At 56.9% G+C, this 14,700-nt stretch overlaps 1 protein-coding gene across 3 annotated transcripts; it reads left to right on the plus strand.

Annotated features, from left to right (window-relative positions):
• The first annotated feature begins 4,131 nt into the window (after positions 1 to 4,131).
• On the plus strand, positions 4,132 to 12,738 carry TMEM59L (transmembrane protein 59 like). 3 transcript variants are annotated; one of them, XM_054465735.2, is made up of 8 exons: positions 4,132 to 4,654; positions 5,398 to 5,542; positions 5,630 to 5,721; positions 7,520 to 7,672; positions 8,565 to 8,667; positions 9,589 to 9,706; positions 9,809 to 9,926; positions 12,105 to 12,738. In XM_054465735.2, exons 1-8 carry the CDS (start codon positions 4,481 to 4,483, stop codon positions 12,231 to 12,233), a joined length of 1,032 nt encoding a protein of 343 aa, XP_054321710.1. In that variant the 5' UTR covers positions 4,132 to 4,480; the 3' UTR covers positions 12,234 to 12,738. The 3 variants fall into 3 exon arrangements, with proteins under 3 accessions (XP_054321710.1, XP_063513545.1, XP_054321711.1); XM_054465736.2 differs by lacking the exon at positions 12,105 to 12,738 and adding an exon at positions 9,368 to 9,503 and having other exon boundaries at positions 4,375 to 4,654; XM_063657475.1 differs by lacking the exons at positions 9,809 to 9,926; positions 12,105 to 12,738 and adding an exon at positions 9,368 to 9,503 and having other exon boundaries at positions 4,374 to 4,654.
• The last annotated feature ends 1,962 nt before the right edge of the window (positions 12,739 to 14,700 follow it).

Consider the following 14,700-nt stretch of genomic DNA (forward strand, 5'->3'; position numbering starts at 1 on the left):
CTTAGCACAGCACTGGAGGATATCCTGGAGCAGAGGTGACCCCCAGGCCTACTTGTCCCCTCTGAAACATGGAGCCATAGTCCCACCTGCCAGGGGACCCAGAGGGTTAAGTGGAGGTGGCAGTTCTTGGCTGGAATTGAGTTTTTAGGATACTCACCATTACTCCCCATGGCTCCTGTTTGCAGATGCTCTCTGTGTGGGTAGAGACGCCTCACCCCCTCCTGGGAGGACTTCAGGCTTCTGGAGCAAAACCTTGATTTTTTCCCCCCTCCATTTCTGCTTCTTTTCCAGTCATTTTGGTTTTGGGAAAGGGCTCCCCCATCCACCCAGGTGCTCAGGCCAGAGACCTGGAAGCGCATGTGACAACTCTCTCCTTCGCTCATCCCTCATGTCCAATTCATCAGCAAATCCTGTTGGCTCTGATTCCAAAACACATCTCCATTCTGAGACACTGACCCCTTCTTCCCACCCCATTCAGATCCAGGCCCCACGGTCTCCCTCAGGGATGCTTGCCGGCTTCCTCCGGGGCCTCCCTGATAACCCTTCTGCCTTTCTCGGCACACCAGGCAGAGCGAGCTTTTCAAAGAAGAAAAAGCAGATCTTTGCCCTGCCACCCTCTCGCCATCCTCTCCCCTCCTCTTCTTCCCTCTCCTCTTCCCCCTCCTCTCCCTCATTCCGCCCCAGCCACTGGAGCCCTGTTTCCCCAAACATACCAGGCTTGTTACTATCGAAGGGCCTCTGCGTGTTGGCTGTTCCCTCTGCTGGAATGCTGTTCCCCACATCTTCCCCAGTTAGCCCTTTCTCTTCCATCAGGTCACAGGATTAGTGCCACCTCCTCAGAGAGGCCCTCCACCCTTCCCCCAGCACTCCCTCTCCTTCACTTTGTTTTATTGTTTTTGAAACACAACTCTTCCAACCATTTCATTTCTTGTGCAACTGATTTTCTTTAGACTGTGGGCAGCCTCAGCCCCTTTGGACCCCAGTGGTTGGCCCAGTGAGGGTTGAAAGTGAAGCACTCACTAAATACTTGTAAAAGTAAAGGATGGAGAACTCTTACTCCCTCCAAGTAGCAAGAAAACTCAGTCCCAGCAAGTCATGCTGCCTGGGGTCCTAGCCTGGCCCACACTCTCTGTCTTGCTGTGTGACCCTAGCCAGTAGACATCTGTCTCTTGTTCTTACCAACAGAAAGGGAGGGACCATTTTCCAGTCCTGCCCAGCCCCACCCTGGAGTGTGACCTCTGCCCTTGGGCGACATTTACCCCACACCTTTGACTTCAGGGAAAGGGAATTGACCCCAGAGTGCATCCTTCCCGGCCCTTAGGGCCCCCAGAAGTTTAACCCTTTCCTCCCCAGTTCCATCATCTCCTTGAGGACAAAAGGGAGCTAGCGTCAATGAAACTTCTGGCAAATATTGACCCAAGTCCTTGAAGTTGGCTGGGAATGTATAAGCGGCAGAAGGAGGGAGGGCCTCCCCTTGGGCTGGGGGAGGGACCCCTCCTTACTCCTGCACCCTCCACTCCAAGGTCACCTCTAGATGAGAGGTATTAGGTTGGGGGGCCCTCCATCCCCAGCTCCCTCGTGATTCCAGGGCACTGAGGATGCACCAGGGAGGGGGCAGTGGAAATGGCACCTTCAGGGTCCTGTGGGGACCCACAACCACTGAGAATGAGGAAGGCTGAGAGCTGCCTCTCCTATTCTGAAAGCCCGGTGCTCAGGGCCCCCCAGTATGGGATTAGCTACCTGGTGTTCCAGGCAGGTGCTTTCAGGAATTAAGGGGCAGTGAGGGTCTGGACACCTGGTTCAGGGTCTGTGGCACAGGAAAGTGGGGCCTGTGTGTACCTAGGCTTTATAATTTCTGCGCTGGAGGCTGAGCCTGGAGAGAAGCGATGGCTGGGTCCTCAGTTTAATGCACTCTGGACGTCAGGCACTGGAGGCGGGACCTGGGGAGTTGCAGACCTGCCTAGGGGACCTGCCTGGGAAGTTGCAGGCCTGCCCCAGGGAGGCCAGTTTCCCTGCTCATCTGTACCCTGAGAAGCCTCCGAAGTCTGGGTCCCAGGAGGCACCAGCTGCTTTAGGGGGACAGCCACATCCCTCCTTCCTCCCCCAACAACCCTCAGCAACCACCACCGGCGCCATGGTGCTCTGCCTCCTCCCTAGCCCTGTACCCTGCTTGGAGGTGGGGGTCAGCAGGGTCGTGGTGAGGGCGGCAAGGGACAAAGGGTGCTTGTCCGCTGCCCGCCTTGACCTCGGCTGCTGTGGCTTCCCGGACGCCTGGCCTGCCGCTGATTCACGCCCAGGCCGGCCTCAGCGCCCCCCGCCTGCCGCCCCCGGCCAGGCCGCCCCGGGGGGTAGGAAGTGGGGGGGGGGCGAGGGCGGCGCCGAGTCAACTTTCCCTCTTAAGCCCCGAAGGAATGTCGGCGGATTTCCTGAAACCCGACCCTGGCCGCCCGCCGGCCCTCCCGCCCCTCACCTGGACTGGCTCCCCCGGGAACAGCAGGAGGGGCGCGGGGGCTCACCTTGGGGGCCGGGGTCAAGTCCTCTTTCCGCTCACCCCCCCAGCGGCCTAGTGCAGCGGAAAGGGGGCTGGGTGGGCGGCAATCAGCCTCTTTCCCTTCTCCCCTCAGGCGACCTGGGTGATCGACCCACTCCTCCAGCCTCAGTTTCTCCTTCTGCAAAAAGGCGCGGGGTGTTCCTCCTCCCTGATGCGCTTTAAGCAATGCCCAAAGGTCCCCTCCCTTCATTGGCAGGGCTCTGCTGGCTTTTCTTTGCTTCTCTCCCTGTCACCTGGACAGAACCACTTTGCAGTCTGAGCGTCAGTTTCCTCACCCATATAAAAGGGCAACGCTACCGGTACCTATCTTGTACGGTTGTTGCAAGAAAAAGTGTTTTGTTGGAATGAATGAAGGACAGTAATTGTGGAGGGGTTTGGCGCGCGCCTGCCTCTGGAATTAACATGTGTGGGCTTGAATCGTGACTTTGCCAATGCGTCCCGGAGCCTAAGTTTCCCACCTGTGAAATGGGGGACAGTATTGGTCATAACGCACAGGGCTGTTTCCCAAGGTGTGGGCCTGGCGCGCGGGTGGGTTAGAAGCGGAATTCTCCTGCTGGATTCTGGAGCAAACTGCGGGCTGGAGGCCCTCGCTGCCGGGTCGCAGCGGCCTAGCATGAAGGGAAGGGGAGGGGAGGGGAGGGGCGGGGCGGGGCGGGGGAGGGGCCGCACCGGGATCCAGATGTTCGGGGTCCGCCAGGCACAGCCGCGCCTGATTAAGCCACGTGGGGGCCAGCCGGGGGCCGCTGAGATGAAAGGGCGGCCGCCCGCCGGAGGAGGGGGTGCGCCAGGCCCCCACCCGGGACACCCTCTTCCCGGGCCGGAACCTGAGCCGCCCTCTGACCCGCCGACCCTGAGAGGCTGCCTCCCCGTCTGCGGGGGCGGGGCGTAGGCGGGGGACCTGCGGGCTGCTGCGCTGCGCTGCAGGCACCTGCGCCAGGCATGCCAGCGAAAGCGGGGGCATCTTTGCAGAGGATCCGGGTTTAGAGGGGCGTCCCCACTCCCGTGCCTGGCGGAGAGGAAGCTGGGGGGACCCCCTAACCGAGATTCGGCTCCTGGGGCTACAGTCCATCGCCCTGGGGTGTGGTGGTTATGGAAGTCAGAAGTGTCGCTATTTGCCCCGTTTTCCCATGAGAATTAGACATTTTAGCATCACCCCCTCCCCTTGCTCCTGAGCGTACCTCCGTGTCCCCTCCCACTAAGCCCCAGCCCAGGGGTCTCCAGCCTTGGGGAGACAGGGCCAGATTCCCTAGGTCAGTGGATCAGGGCTGGGCCAGAGGGAGGCGAGGCTGAAGGAGCAAGGGAGGGGCTCAGAGGGCTTCCCGGAGGAGGCAAACTGAGCACAAGTTGTCTCCTTTCTAACCTGGGTGTCAAAGGAGAAGATGCCAGGACTCAGCTGCCGGGTCCTGCGGCTCTCACCTTCCTCCCTTTCCGTTCCCTGGTTGGACTCCAGCCCCATCGCCCTCCCTCCTCCTGCAACAAGCTCTTCGCCTCAGGATCCTCGCTGACCCTTGTAGCCTGGACACCCCTTTCTCCTCTTTCCCGCGTGGTCGGCTCACACGTCGCCTTCTCCGCCAGGCTCTCCGCTCTCCTCGACAACCCTGGCGAATGGCCCCCTCCATCCCATCCCCCTATGTATTTCCTTTTGGCTCCAAGCGCCAGCAGAGATCCTCCGCCTGTGGGCACCAGGGAGGTGTCCCGGGACCCCAGCGATGGGATAGACGGTGGGGGCCGCGATGCATCTGCCCCGCCCGACCCGCACCCCGCGGGTGCCGCAGCGCAGCTCCCCCGCCCGCTCTCCGCATCTCCCACCCCCCTTCCCAGGCTGCCTCGCTCGGGTGACGTCAGCGCCCCGGTCCCCGCCGCAGCCGCTGCATCCTCCGTGCTCGGCCTGAGCCGGAGTCCCCCGCGCCCCCCGCGTCCCGCCCGGCCATGGCTGCGGTGGCGCTGATGCCACCGCCGCTGCTGCTGCTGCTGCTGCTGCTGGCATCTCCGCCCGCCGCCTCCGCGCAGTCCGCCCGCGATCCCTTCGCCCCCCAGCTCGGGGACACGCAGAACTGCCAGCTGCGGTGCCGCGACCGCGACCTCGGCCCGCGGCCCTCGCAGGTGAGGCGCGTGCAGTGCCAGGTGCCAGCCGGGGACGCGGGATCTCTCCGAAGGGGGAGGCGTTGGGATGGGCTTCTCTTGGATGACAGCAGAAGACTTTGGTGGGGGTGTCCCTGGGGAGGTGGGGGTCGGGAATGGGGAGATCTCTCCAGTAGGGGACGGGCTGGGGTTCCCTCTGATGGGGGAGTGCTTGGGGATGCAGGTCCTTGCGATAAGGGGCTGATACCACCTCCCGGGCTCCCTCCGCACTCTGCTGCGTAAGGACCCTCTAGCACCCAACCCCCAGCTCCCTCAGGCCTGATGGTCCCCCCACCTCATTCCTCCTCCTCCACATCGTGTTTCTCTCCCCACCCAGAGCTACCAGCCCCTACTCATACCACCACTCCCCAGGATTCAAGCCTGATCTGAGTGTGACCAAAACCCCCTCCTCTGAGCCTCCCCCTCCTCCTCCAGGTCTGAGAATCCTTCTCCATCTCTCCCCTCCTCCCTGAAGCCTAGTGGGGGGAAGGCTCATTTCTCTCCATCTTCACTGTCCATTTCTCTTCTCAAGCTCCCTCCCCATCTCCCTTCTCAGAGCTAAGAGCCCCCACTAATATTTGTAGCCTCTCCCAACTTCATCTCCATCTGGCTAGATTTGGTGGGGAGCGGGAAAGCCTTTCCCCGCCTCTCCTGAATGCTCCGGTCCCCCCACCCTCCTCCTGTCCCTCCCCATGGCCTGAGCTCCCTGTCCTCCCCTCCCCCAGGCGGGGCTGGAGGGCGCCTCCGAGTCTCCCTATGACAGAGCCGTTCTGATCAGCGCTTGCGAGCGTGGCTGCCGCCTCTTCTCCATCTGCCGATTTGTGGCCAGGAGCTCCAAGCCCAATGCCACCCAAACTGAGTGTGAAGCAGGTGAGGGCCCGCTGGCAGGGTGGGCCAGGGTGGGGAGAGGTGGCCTGGGAAGGGCCGTCCCCAGTCACCCCCTCCCACCTCCCACAGCCTGCGTGGAAGCCTATGTGAAGGAGGCAGAGCAGCAGGCCTGTAGCCACGGCTGCTGGAGCCAGCCCGCGGAGCCTGAGCTGGAGCAGAAGGTGGGCCTCCCACTGCGGCCTGGGGTCCCTTTTCCCAATAACCCCACCCGCTTCACCCCACGGGAAATCTTCATTCGCGTGCAGAGACTCTGCCAGACTCTGCGTTCTATACCAGGCCTGCAGGGCAACCTCCATCCAGCCCCGTCATGTCTCCAGCCTTCGTTGTCATCTCTGTGACATGCAACAATGCCCCCCATGCCCCACCACCTTTTGAGGAATAAGTGGCAGAAAACAGTCATTTATCAAACATCTGTCCTGGTTCGGGCCTGACTTCAACCTGTCCCAAATGTTTTTGTGTCACTTGGAGGCACAAGGGACAATGTCACCCCCATTTAGTGCCCAGGGAGCAACCTCCCAGGTCATACACCGGGCTGTGCAAGGGGCGAGATTTGAAGCCACCAGAGCTGTGGCCAATCCTCACCTCACTCATCTTAGGCGCCCCCAGAGCTGCCAGGTGCTGGTCTAAGCCCTTCCCCTGTGATGAGCTGGTGGTCACTGTCACCTGGAGGGGCTCAGAACTGCAGCTCAGGGTAGAGCAGGCTTGCCTTGCAAGCACGCACACACTGCCTTATGGGAGAAATAATAACGGCTCATCTATTGTAGTCCAAGCAATGCTGCATCAGGGGAAACTGAGGCACAGAAAATCATGTAGCATAGCCAGAGACCTAGGGGCTGGGACTCCCCAGAAAGCCCTTTCCCCACTTCCCCCATTTTCCGCCACCCCTTCCCAGCTTTCACTGCTGTTCAGAAAAGCTCACTGCATTGTCAGCCCTTCCAATTCAGAGCTCCCTCTTATTTATTTATTTATTTATTTATTTATTTTTGAGTTGAAGTCTTGCTCTGTTGCCCAGCCTGGAATGCAGTGGTGCAATCTTGGCTCACTGCAGCCTCCGCCTCCTGGGTTCAAGTGGTTCTCCTGCCTCAGCCTCCTTTGTAGCTGAGATTACAGGCACCCACCACTACAATCGGCTAATTTTTGTATTTTTAGGAGAGACAGGGTTTCATCATGTTGGCCAGGCTGATCTTGAACTCCTGACCTCAAGTGATCTTCCCACGTCGGCCTCCCAAAGTGCTGGGATTACAGGCGTGAGCCACCATGTCCGGCCATCAGAGCTCTGTCTTGACACTGTCAGAATAAGAATAATGAGGATGATGATATTTTTAGTAATAGGGACTACGACGCATTAAGTACCTGTGCCATGCCAGGCACTTGGCAGGCATCCGCTAGTTGAAATTTCATGGCTACTCCATGAAGGAAGAGAATGATACCCATTTTAGGGCTCAGAGAGCACAGTCCACTTCCCTAAGGGTACACAGGAAGGCAACTGCCACGCTGAGATCTGTGTTCACTGTAAGAAGTCCTATTGGCCCAAATAACTTAGCCACATCCAATCCAAGTGAATTCTCCCAGCTCCCCTCCTATTAGTTTATTTATTCATTTATTTATTTGATATGGAGTCTCACTCTTTCACCCAGGCTAGAGTTCAGTGGTGTGATCTTGGCTCACTGCAACCTCTGCCTCCAGGGTTCAAGCAAATCTCCTGCCTCAGCCTCTGGAGTAGCTGAGATTCCAGGCGTGCACCATCATGCCTGGCTAATTTTTGTATTTTTAGTAGAGACAGGGTTTCACGATGTTGTCCAGGCTGGTCTCGAACTTCTGGCCTCAAGTGATCTGCCTGCCTCAGCCTTCCAAAGTGTTGGGATTACAGGCGTGAGCCACCGCACCCTGCCTCCTCCCATTCATTGGTTAATGCCCTATTTTGGTGCCATCTTTGTGTCTTGGACCTTTTTTCACCAGAGAAAGGTCCTGGAGGCTCCAAGTGGGGCCCTCTCCCTCTTGGACTTGTTTTCCACCCTCTGCAATGACCTCGTCAACTCAGCCCAGGGATTTGTCTCCTCCACCTGGACATACTACTTGCAGACTGACAATGGGAAGGTGGTGGTGTTTCAGGTGAGACCTCTGACAGGGGCCACGACAGAGTGGCAGATGGGCGGGCAGGGTAAGAAGATGGGATGAATTGGCTCTTAGCTCATGAGATGCAAAGTCCACAGTGGGCGAGCTTCAGGCACAGCTGGCTCCAGGGGCTCAATGTCTCACTTCATGCCTTGACTCTGCTTTCTTCTGCGGTGGCTTCATTCCCAGGCATTTACTTCTTCTTGGCAGTAAGGTGGATGCCAGAGGCGCTAGGTTTTCAAACCCTGTTTTTTGTTTGTTTGTTTGTTTTGTTGTTGTTGTTGTTGTTTTGTTTTTTTGAGATGGAGTCTCATTCTTGCGGCCCAAGCTGGAGTGCAATGGCGCAATCTTAGCTCACTGCAACCTCTGCCTCCCAGGTTCAAGTGATTCTCCTGCCTCAGCCTCCTGAGTAGCTGGGATTACAGGCGGCCACCACCACACCAGCCTAATTTTTGTATTTTTAGTAGAGACGGGGTTTCGCCATGTTGGCCAGGCTGGTCTCGAACTCCTGACCTCAGGTGATTCACCTTTCTCGGCCTCCCAAAGTGCTGGAATTACAGGTGTGAGCCACTGCCCTGGCCCCCTCTGGGGTTTTAACTGAGCTGGGATTTACTCTGATTGCCCCTGGCTGGATCATATGACCATCTCTCAGGCAATTCACTGGCTTGGTCTGGATCGTGTTCCTACCTCTGGAGCTAAAGGATGGGGTTAAGGCAAATGGAGGAGCCCATGAAAGCAGAAAACAACATCCCTGACATCAAACCCACCCCTGATACCCAGAGGAACTGGGTATCAGCTGGGCGTGGGACATGGCAGTCACAGAGTGCCTGCCTGGGCCCAGGGGTGCTGTTCTCACAAGCCTCTCTGTGCCGTCTTGTTCCTGGCTCAGACTCAGCCCGTAGTGGAGAGCCTCGGCTTCCAGGGGGGCCGTCTGCAGCGCGTGGAGGTGACCTGGCGAGGCTCCCACCCTGAAGCCCTGGAGGTGCACGTGGGTAAGGTGCAACCTAGACCAGTGTTCCTTCCATGGGTGGCCCCACTGCCACAAGGAGTCGGCCTGGCAAACAGACCCTCTAGGATTGGGATCTCCATCTCTCAAGTCCTGGGTTCCACGGCTCATCCCCCAGGGCTCCAAGGTCCATTTCCCAGGGTTCCATGGTCCATCTACCAAGGATCCGTGGTCCACCTCCCAGGGTTCCGTGGTCCACCTCCCAGGAATCCATGGTTCACTTCCCAGGGTTCTGTGGCCCATCTCCCTGGGTTCTGTGACCCATCTCCCAGGGTTCCATGGTCCATCTCTCAGAGTTCCATGGGTTCATCTCCTAGGGTCATCTCCTAGGGTCCATCTCCCAGGGTTCTTTGGTCTATCGCTCAGGGTTCCATGGTTCATCTCCTAGGATTCTGCAGTTCATCTCCCAGGGTTCTGTGGCCCATCCCCCAGGGTTCTGCAGTCCATCTCCCAGGGTTCCATGGTCCATTTCCCAGGGTTCCATGGTCCATCTCCCAGGGTTCCGTGTTCCATCTCCCAGGGTTCCATGTTCCAACTCCCAGGGTTCCATGGGTTCATCTCCTAGGGTCATCTCCTAGGATCCATCTCCCAGGGTTCCATGGGTTCATCTTCTAGGGTCATCTCCTAGGGTCCATCTCCCAGAGTTCTTTGGTCTATCTCTCAGGGTTCCATGGTTCATCTCCTAGGATTCTGCAGTTCACCCCCAGGGTGGCATGGTTCATCTCCTAGGATCCATCTCCCAGGGTTCCATGGTCCCTCTCTCAGCATTCTGTGGTCCATCTCCCAGGCCTCTGATCTCCACTCCAGGACTCCATGCCCCAGGTCCTGACCTCCTCCCTCCTGGTCATGGTTATTGTGGCCTCTTAGCAAAGACCTGGTGGTCGCTGAGTGGCAGCTGATCTCTCAGACCCTGTAGGCCCCCTGGACAAGGTGAGGAAGGCCAAGATCCGAGTCAAGACCAGCAGCAAGGCCAAGGTGGAGTCTGAAGAGCCACAGGACAATGACTTCCTCAGTTGCATGTCCCGGTGGGTGGCAGGACCTTGGAGGTGGGAGGGGGGTGGGACTGGAGGTGCGGGTCTCCCTGGTCCCGGCCTGGGCAGCTGAGTGGTGCCTGCCGGGCGGGGCAGGCGCTCGGGTCTGCCTCGCTGGATCCTGGCCTGCTGCCTCTTCCTCTCCGTGCTGGTGATGCTGTGGCTGAGCTGCTCCACCCTGGTGACCGCGCCTGGCCAGCACCTCAAGTTCCAGGTGGGTGGGATCTGTGAATGGCACTGGGCCGAGAGAGGGGATGAAGGCAGAGAGAGCTGTTTGCTGGTCCTGGATTTGGCCACCTGCTCCACGGAGGCCAAGACCTCAGACTTTTTTTCTTTTTTCATATATATATATATATATATATATATTTTTTTTTTTTTTTTTTTTTTTTGAGACGGGAGTCTTGCTCTGTTGCCCAGGCTGGAGTACAGTGGCAAGATCTTGGCTCACTGCAAGCTCCGCCTCCTGGGTTCATGCCATTCTCCTGCCTCAGCCTCCCAAGTACTGGGACTACAGGCGCCTGCCACCACGCCCGGCTAATTTTTTGTATTTTTAGTAGAGATGAGGTTTCACCGTGTTAGCCAGGATGGTCTCGATCTCCTGACCTCATGATCCGCCCGCCTCAGCCTCCCAAAGTGCTGGGATTATAGGCGTGAGCCACTGCATCCGGCCTGTTTTTTTTTTTTTTTTTTTTTTTGAGATGGAGTCTTGCTCTGTCGCCCAGGCTGGAGTGCAATGGCACCATCTCGGCTCACTGCAACCTCCGCCTCCTAGGTTCAAGCAATTCTCCTGCCTCAGCCTCCAGAGTAGCTGGGACTATGGGCGCGGGCCACCACGCCCAGCTAATTTTTGTATTTTTAGTAGAGACGGGGTTTCACCATCTTGGCCAGGCTGGTCTTGAACTCCTGACCTCAGGTGATCCATCCGCCTCGGCCTCCCAAAGTGCTGGGATTACAGGCGTGAGCCACCGCGCCCGGCCTATATATATATTTTTGAGACAGGATCTCACTCTTTCACCCAGGATGGAGTGCAGTGGTGCGATCACAGCTCACTGCAGCCTCGGCCTCCCTGGCTCAAGCAATCCTCCTGCCTCAGCCTCCTGAGTAGCTGGGACCACAGATACGTGCCACCATGCCCTGCTAATTTTTGTATTTTTTGTAGAGATGGGGACTATGTTACCCAGGCTGGTCTCGAACTCCTGGGCTCAAGAGATCCACCTGCCTTGCCCTCCCAGAGTGCCGGGATTACAGGCGTGAGCCACCGCGCCCAGCCAGGACCTCACACTTGCTGCATGACTTGGGCCAGTTTCTTCACTGCCCTTTGAATGGGTGGGAAGAACATCCGCTCTTAGTTGGGGCGACATGAAGTCAGAGGTGGCCACACTTCTGTGGTGTTGGCCTCACCTCTATCGTGCCCAGGTGTGTTGGTGACACCTCTCTCTATGGTGCCCAGAGCCTGGGCAACATAGTGAAACCTTGTCACTACAAATCATTTAAAAATTAGCTAGACGTGGCTGGGCACGGTGGCTCGTGCCTGTAATCCCAGCACTTTGGGAGGCCGAGGTGGGCGGATCACGAGGTCAAGAGATTGAGACCATCCTGGCTAACACGGTGAAACCCCGTCTCTACTAAAAATACAAAAAAATTAGCCAGGCGTGGTGGCGGGTGCCTGTAGTCCCAGCTACTCAGGAGGCTGAGGCAGGAGAATGGCGTGAACCCAGGAGGTGGAGCTTGCAGTGAGCCAAGATTGCGCCACTGCACTCCAGCCTGGGCGACAGAGCAAGACTCCTTCTCAAAAAAAAAAAAAAAAAAAAAAAATTAGCTAGACATGGAGGTGCATGTTTATGATCCCAGCTACTTAGGAAGCTGAGGTGGGAGGATCACTTGAGCCTGAGAGTTCGAAGCTGCAGTGAGCTATGATGGCACCACTGTACTCCAGCCTGGACAACAGAGCAAGATCCCATCACACACACACACATACACACACACACACACACACACACACACACACAAGGCCAGGTGTGGTGGCTCACACCTGTAATCCCAGCACTTTGGGAGGCTGAGGTGGGCAGATCACTTCAGGAGTTCGAGACCAGCCTAGCCAACATAGTGAAACCCCATATCTACTAATAATACAAAAATTAGCTGGGCGTGGTGGCGTGCACCTGTAGTCCCAGCTACTTGGGAGGCTGAGAAAGGAGAATCGCTTGAACCTGGGAGGCGGAGGTTGCAGTGAGCTGAGATGGCGCCACTGCACTCCAGCCTGGGCGACAGAGAGAGACTCTCTCAAAAAAAGAAAAAAATAAAACAATCAGACGTGGGAAGGAGACAGTCAGGGTTGGGGGCTCGGCCTCTCTCCCTGCCTCCACTTCCTTCCTCCCCTCTCTTCCTGCAGCCTCTGACCCTGGAGCAGCACAAGGGCTTCATGATCGAGCCCGATTGGCCCCTGTACCCTCCGCCGTCGCACGCCTGTGAGGACAGCCCACCACCCTACAAGCTGAAGCTGGACCTGACCAAGCTGTAGGCCTCCGCTGGCCCCATCATTGCCAACTGCAGGGGCCCCTCGGGCCTCACTTGCCCTGAGCCCAGGAGTCCAAGGGCAGGGTGGGTCCAGCCTTGAGTCCCTCCACCCCCAAATCCTTCCTCTCCTCCCAGTCCCACCCCTTGCCCCACGGAGTCCTGGGGACGCAGTGCCCCAGCTGGGAGGAGGGCGGGATCGGGTGCTGGTTCCTCCTTGTCCTCGCTTTCTCGGGGGCTTGCTACTTTTTGTCTTCTATTGTGTGGCTTTCTGAGTATTTGAACCCCAGTCCTGTGTCGCCTTCCTTTTTCCTTCTCTGTCCCCTCTCTGGGGGGCGGGGGTCGCTGAGGCCGAGGGGGAGCTGCGTCTTGCTAGGGCTTCTCCCTTCTCCCCATCCCCATCTCCAGAGACCCAGCTTCTGAGAGATGGGGTGTGGGCATCTCCATGCCCCTACAGAGCGTGCCTGGGGCTTGTCTGGGGCTGGGGAGGAATAAACCATGTATATAAAAGAGTTTCAGGCTAATCTTGCTTCTTTTCAGTTGTCTGTCTGCCCTTGGGGTGTGGCCCATGCATGGCTATGACCCCTGCCGAGCAGGACCTTTCTGACATGGGAAAGCCCTGGAAACCCAGGTGGCACCAGGGACTGAAAAGTAGCTGCCTCTCAGAAGGACACTCCGTCTTCTCTAACCCAGGTCACACTTCCAGCTACAGATGTCCCTGGAAAACTGACTCGTGGCCAGGCGCAGCAGCTCATGCCTGTAATCCCAGCACTTTAGGAGACCAAGGCAGGAGATTCATTGGAGCCCAGAAGTTCCAGACCGGCCTGGGGCAACATAGCAAGGCCCCATCTCTACAAAATACACACACACACACACACACACACACACGTACGTAATTAACTGGGTGTGGTGGCTTGAGCCTGTGGTCCCAGCTACTCCGGAGGCTGAGGTGGGAGGATTGCTTGAGGCGGGGAGGCGGAGGCTGCAGTGAGCTATGATTGCACCACTGAACTCCAGCCTGGGTAACAGAGCATGACTCTGTGTCAAAAAAAAAAAAAAAAAAGTGGCTTGTGCCACCCATCTGACTGGGGCAGTTCAGCGTCCCTTCCTGTGCCCGACGTCCCTCCTGTGAAGGGACAAGTTGCATTCTGAAGAGGACTTGATTTTGTAGCCACCTGTCTTCCAGTCTACTTTTTTTTTTTTTTTTTTGAGACAGAGTCTCGCTCTGTCACCCAGGCTGGAGTGCAGTGGTGTGGTCTCAGCTCACTGCAACCTCCACCTCCCAGGTTCCAGTGATTCTCCTGCCTCAGCCTCCCAAGTAGCTAGGATTACAGGCGCAAGCCACCACAACTGGCTAATTTTTGTATTTTTACTAGAGACAGAGTTTTGCTGTGTTGGCCAGGCCGGTCTGGAACTCCTGACCTCAAGTGATCCACCTGGTACCATGACCATCAGGATTCAACCCAGATGTAATATGGGCCCCAGGGAGTATCATTCTGGGTGCTGTGTGGGGTTTCAGGAAAACCTCTAGGAATGTTGCCCAGAAATAAGACATGGGCAGAGGTGAGAAGAGAATGACAGCCAGCTGTTCTCTTTGGTAGAACTTTCTCTGATGATAGAAACGTTATGTCTGCACTACTCCCAGCCACCTGGAAGTTACTGAGCACTTGCAACATGGCTAGTGTAACTGACAAATTGTGTTTCTTATTTTGTTTAGTTTGAGTTGATGTACATGTAAGATTTTTCCGGCTGGGCATGGTGGTTCACAGCTATAATCCCAGCACTTTGGGAGGCTGAGGCAGGAAGATCACTTGAGCCCAAGAGTTCAAGACCAGCCTGGGCAACATGGTGAGGCACCTGTCTTTTTTTTTAAGACTGAATCTCACTCTGTCACCCAGGCTGGAGGGCAGTGGCGCGATCTCAGCTTACACCAACCTGCACTTCCCAGGTTCAAGCGATTCTCTTGTCTCAGCCTCCCGAGTAGCTGGGATTACAGTCACTTGACACCACACTCGGCTAATTTTTGTATTGTTTTATTAGATATGGGGTTCCGCCATGTTGACCAGGCTGGTCTTGAACTCATGACCTCCGGTGATCTGCCCACCTCGGCCTCCCAAAGTGCTGGAATTACAGCGTGAGCCACTGCACCCAGCTGAGGCACCCATCTTTATTAAAAAAAGGAAAAGAAATTGGCCAGTTGTGGGGGCATGTGCCTCTAGTCCCAGCTACTAAGGTGGCTGAGGTGGGAGGATTGCTTGAGACTAGGAGTTTGACACTAGCTCGGGCAACATAGCAAGACCCTTTCTCTAAAACAATTTTTTAGGCCAGACGCAGGCAAGAAAGTGAAGCCCTGTCTCTACAAAAAATATACATATATACAAAATTAGCCAGGTATTATGGCGGCTGCCTGTAGTCCCAGCTACTCCCAGATACTTGGAAGGTTAAGGCGGAAGGATTGCTTGAGCCTGGGGAGG

The sequence above is a fragment of the Pongo pygmaeus genome, chromosome 20, assembly GCF_028885625.2.
Source record: "Pongo pygmaeus isolate AG05252 chromosome 20, NHGRI_mPonPyg2-v2.0_pri, whole genome shotgun sequence".
Taxonomy (NCBI): domain Eukaryota; kingdom Metazoa; phylum Chordata; class Mammalia; order Primates; family Hominidae; genus Pongo; species Pongo pygmaeus.

What these genes read in the sequence shown, in the direction of transcription:
- TMEM59L (XM_054465735.2), top strand. Translation starts at nt 4,481, where the DNA reads ATGGCTGCGGTGGCGCTGATGCCACCGCCGCTGCTGCTGCTGCTGCTG. An exon ending in CCAAACTGAGTGTGAAGCAG is followed by an intron (nt 5,543 to 5,629) that starts GTGAGGGCCCGC and finishes CACCTCCCACAG; the next exon opens with CCTGCGTGGAAGCCTATGTG. An exon ending in TTCCTCAGTTGCATGTCCCG is followed by an intron (nt 9,707 to 9,808) that starts GTGGGTGGCAGG and finishes CGGGCGGGGCAG; the next exon opens with GCGCTCGGGTCTGCCTCGCT.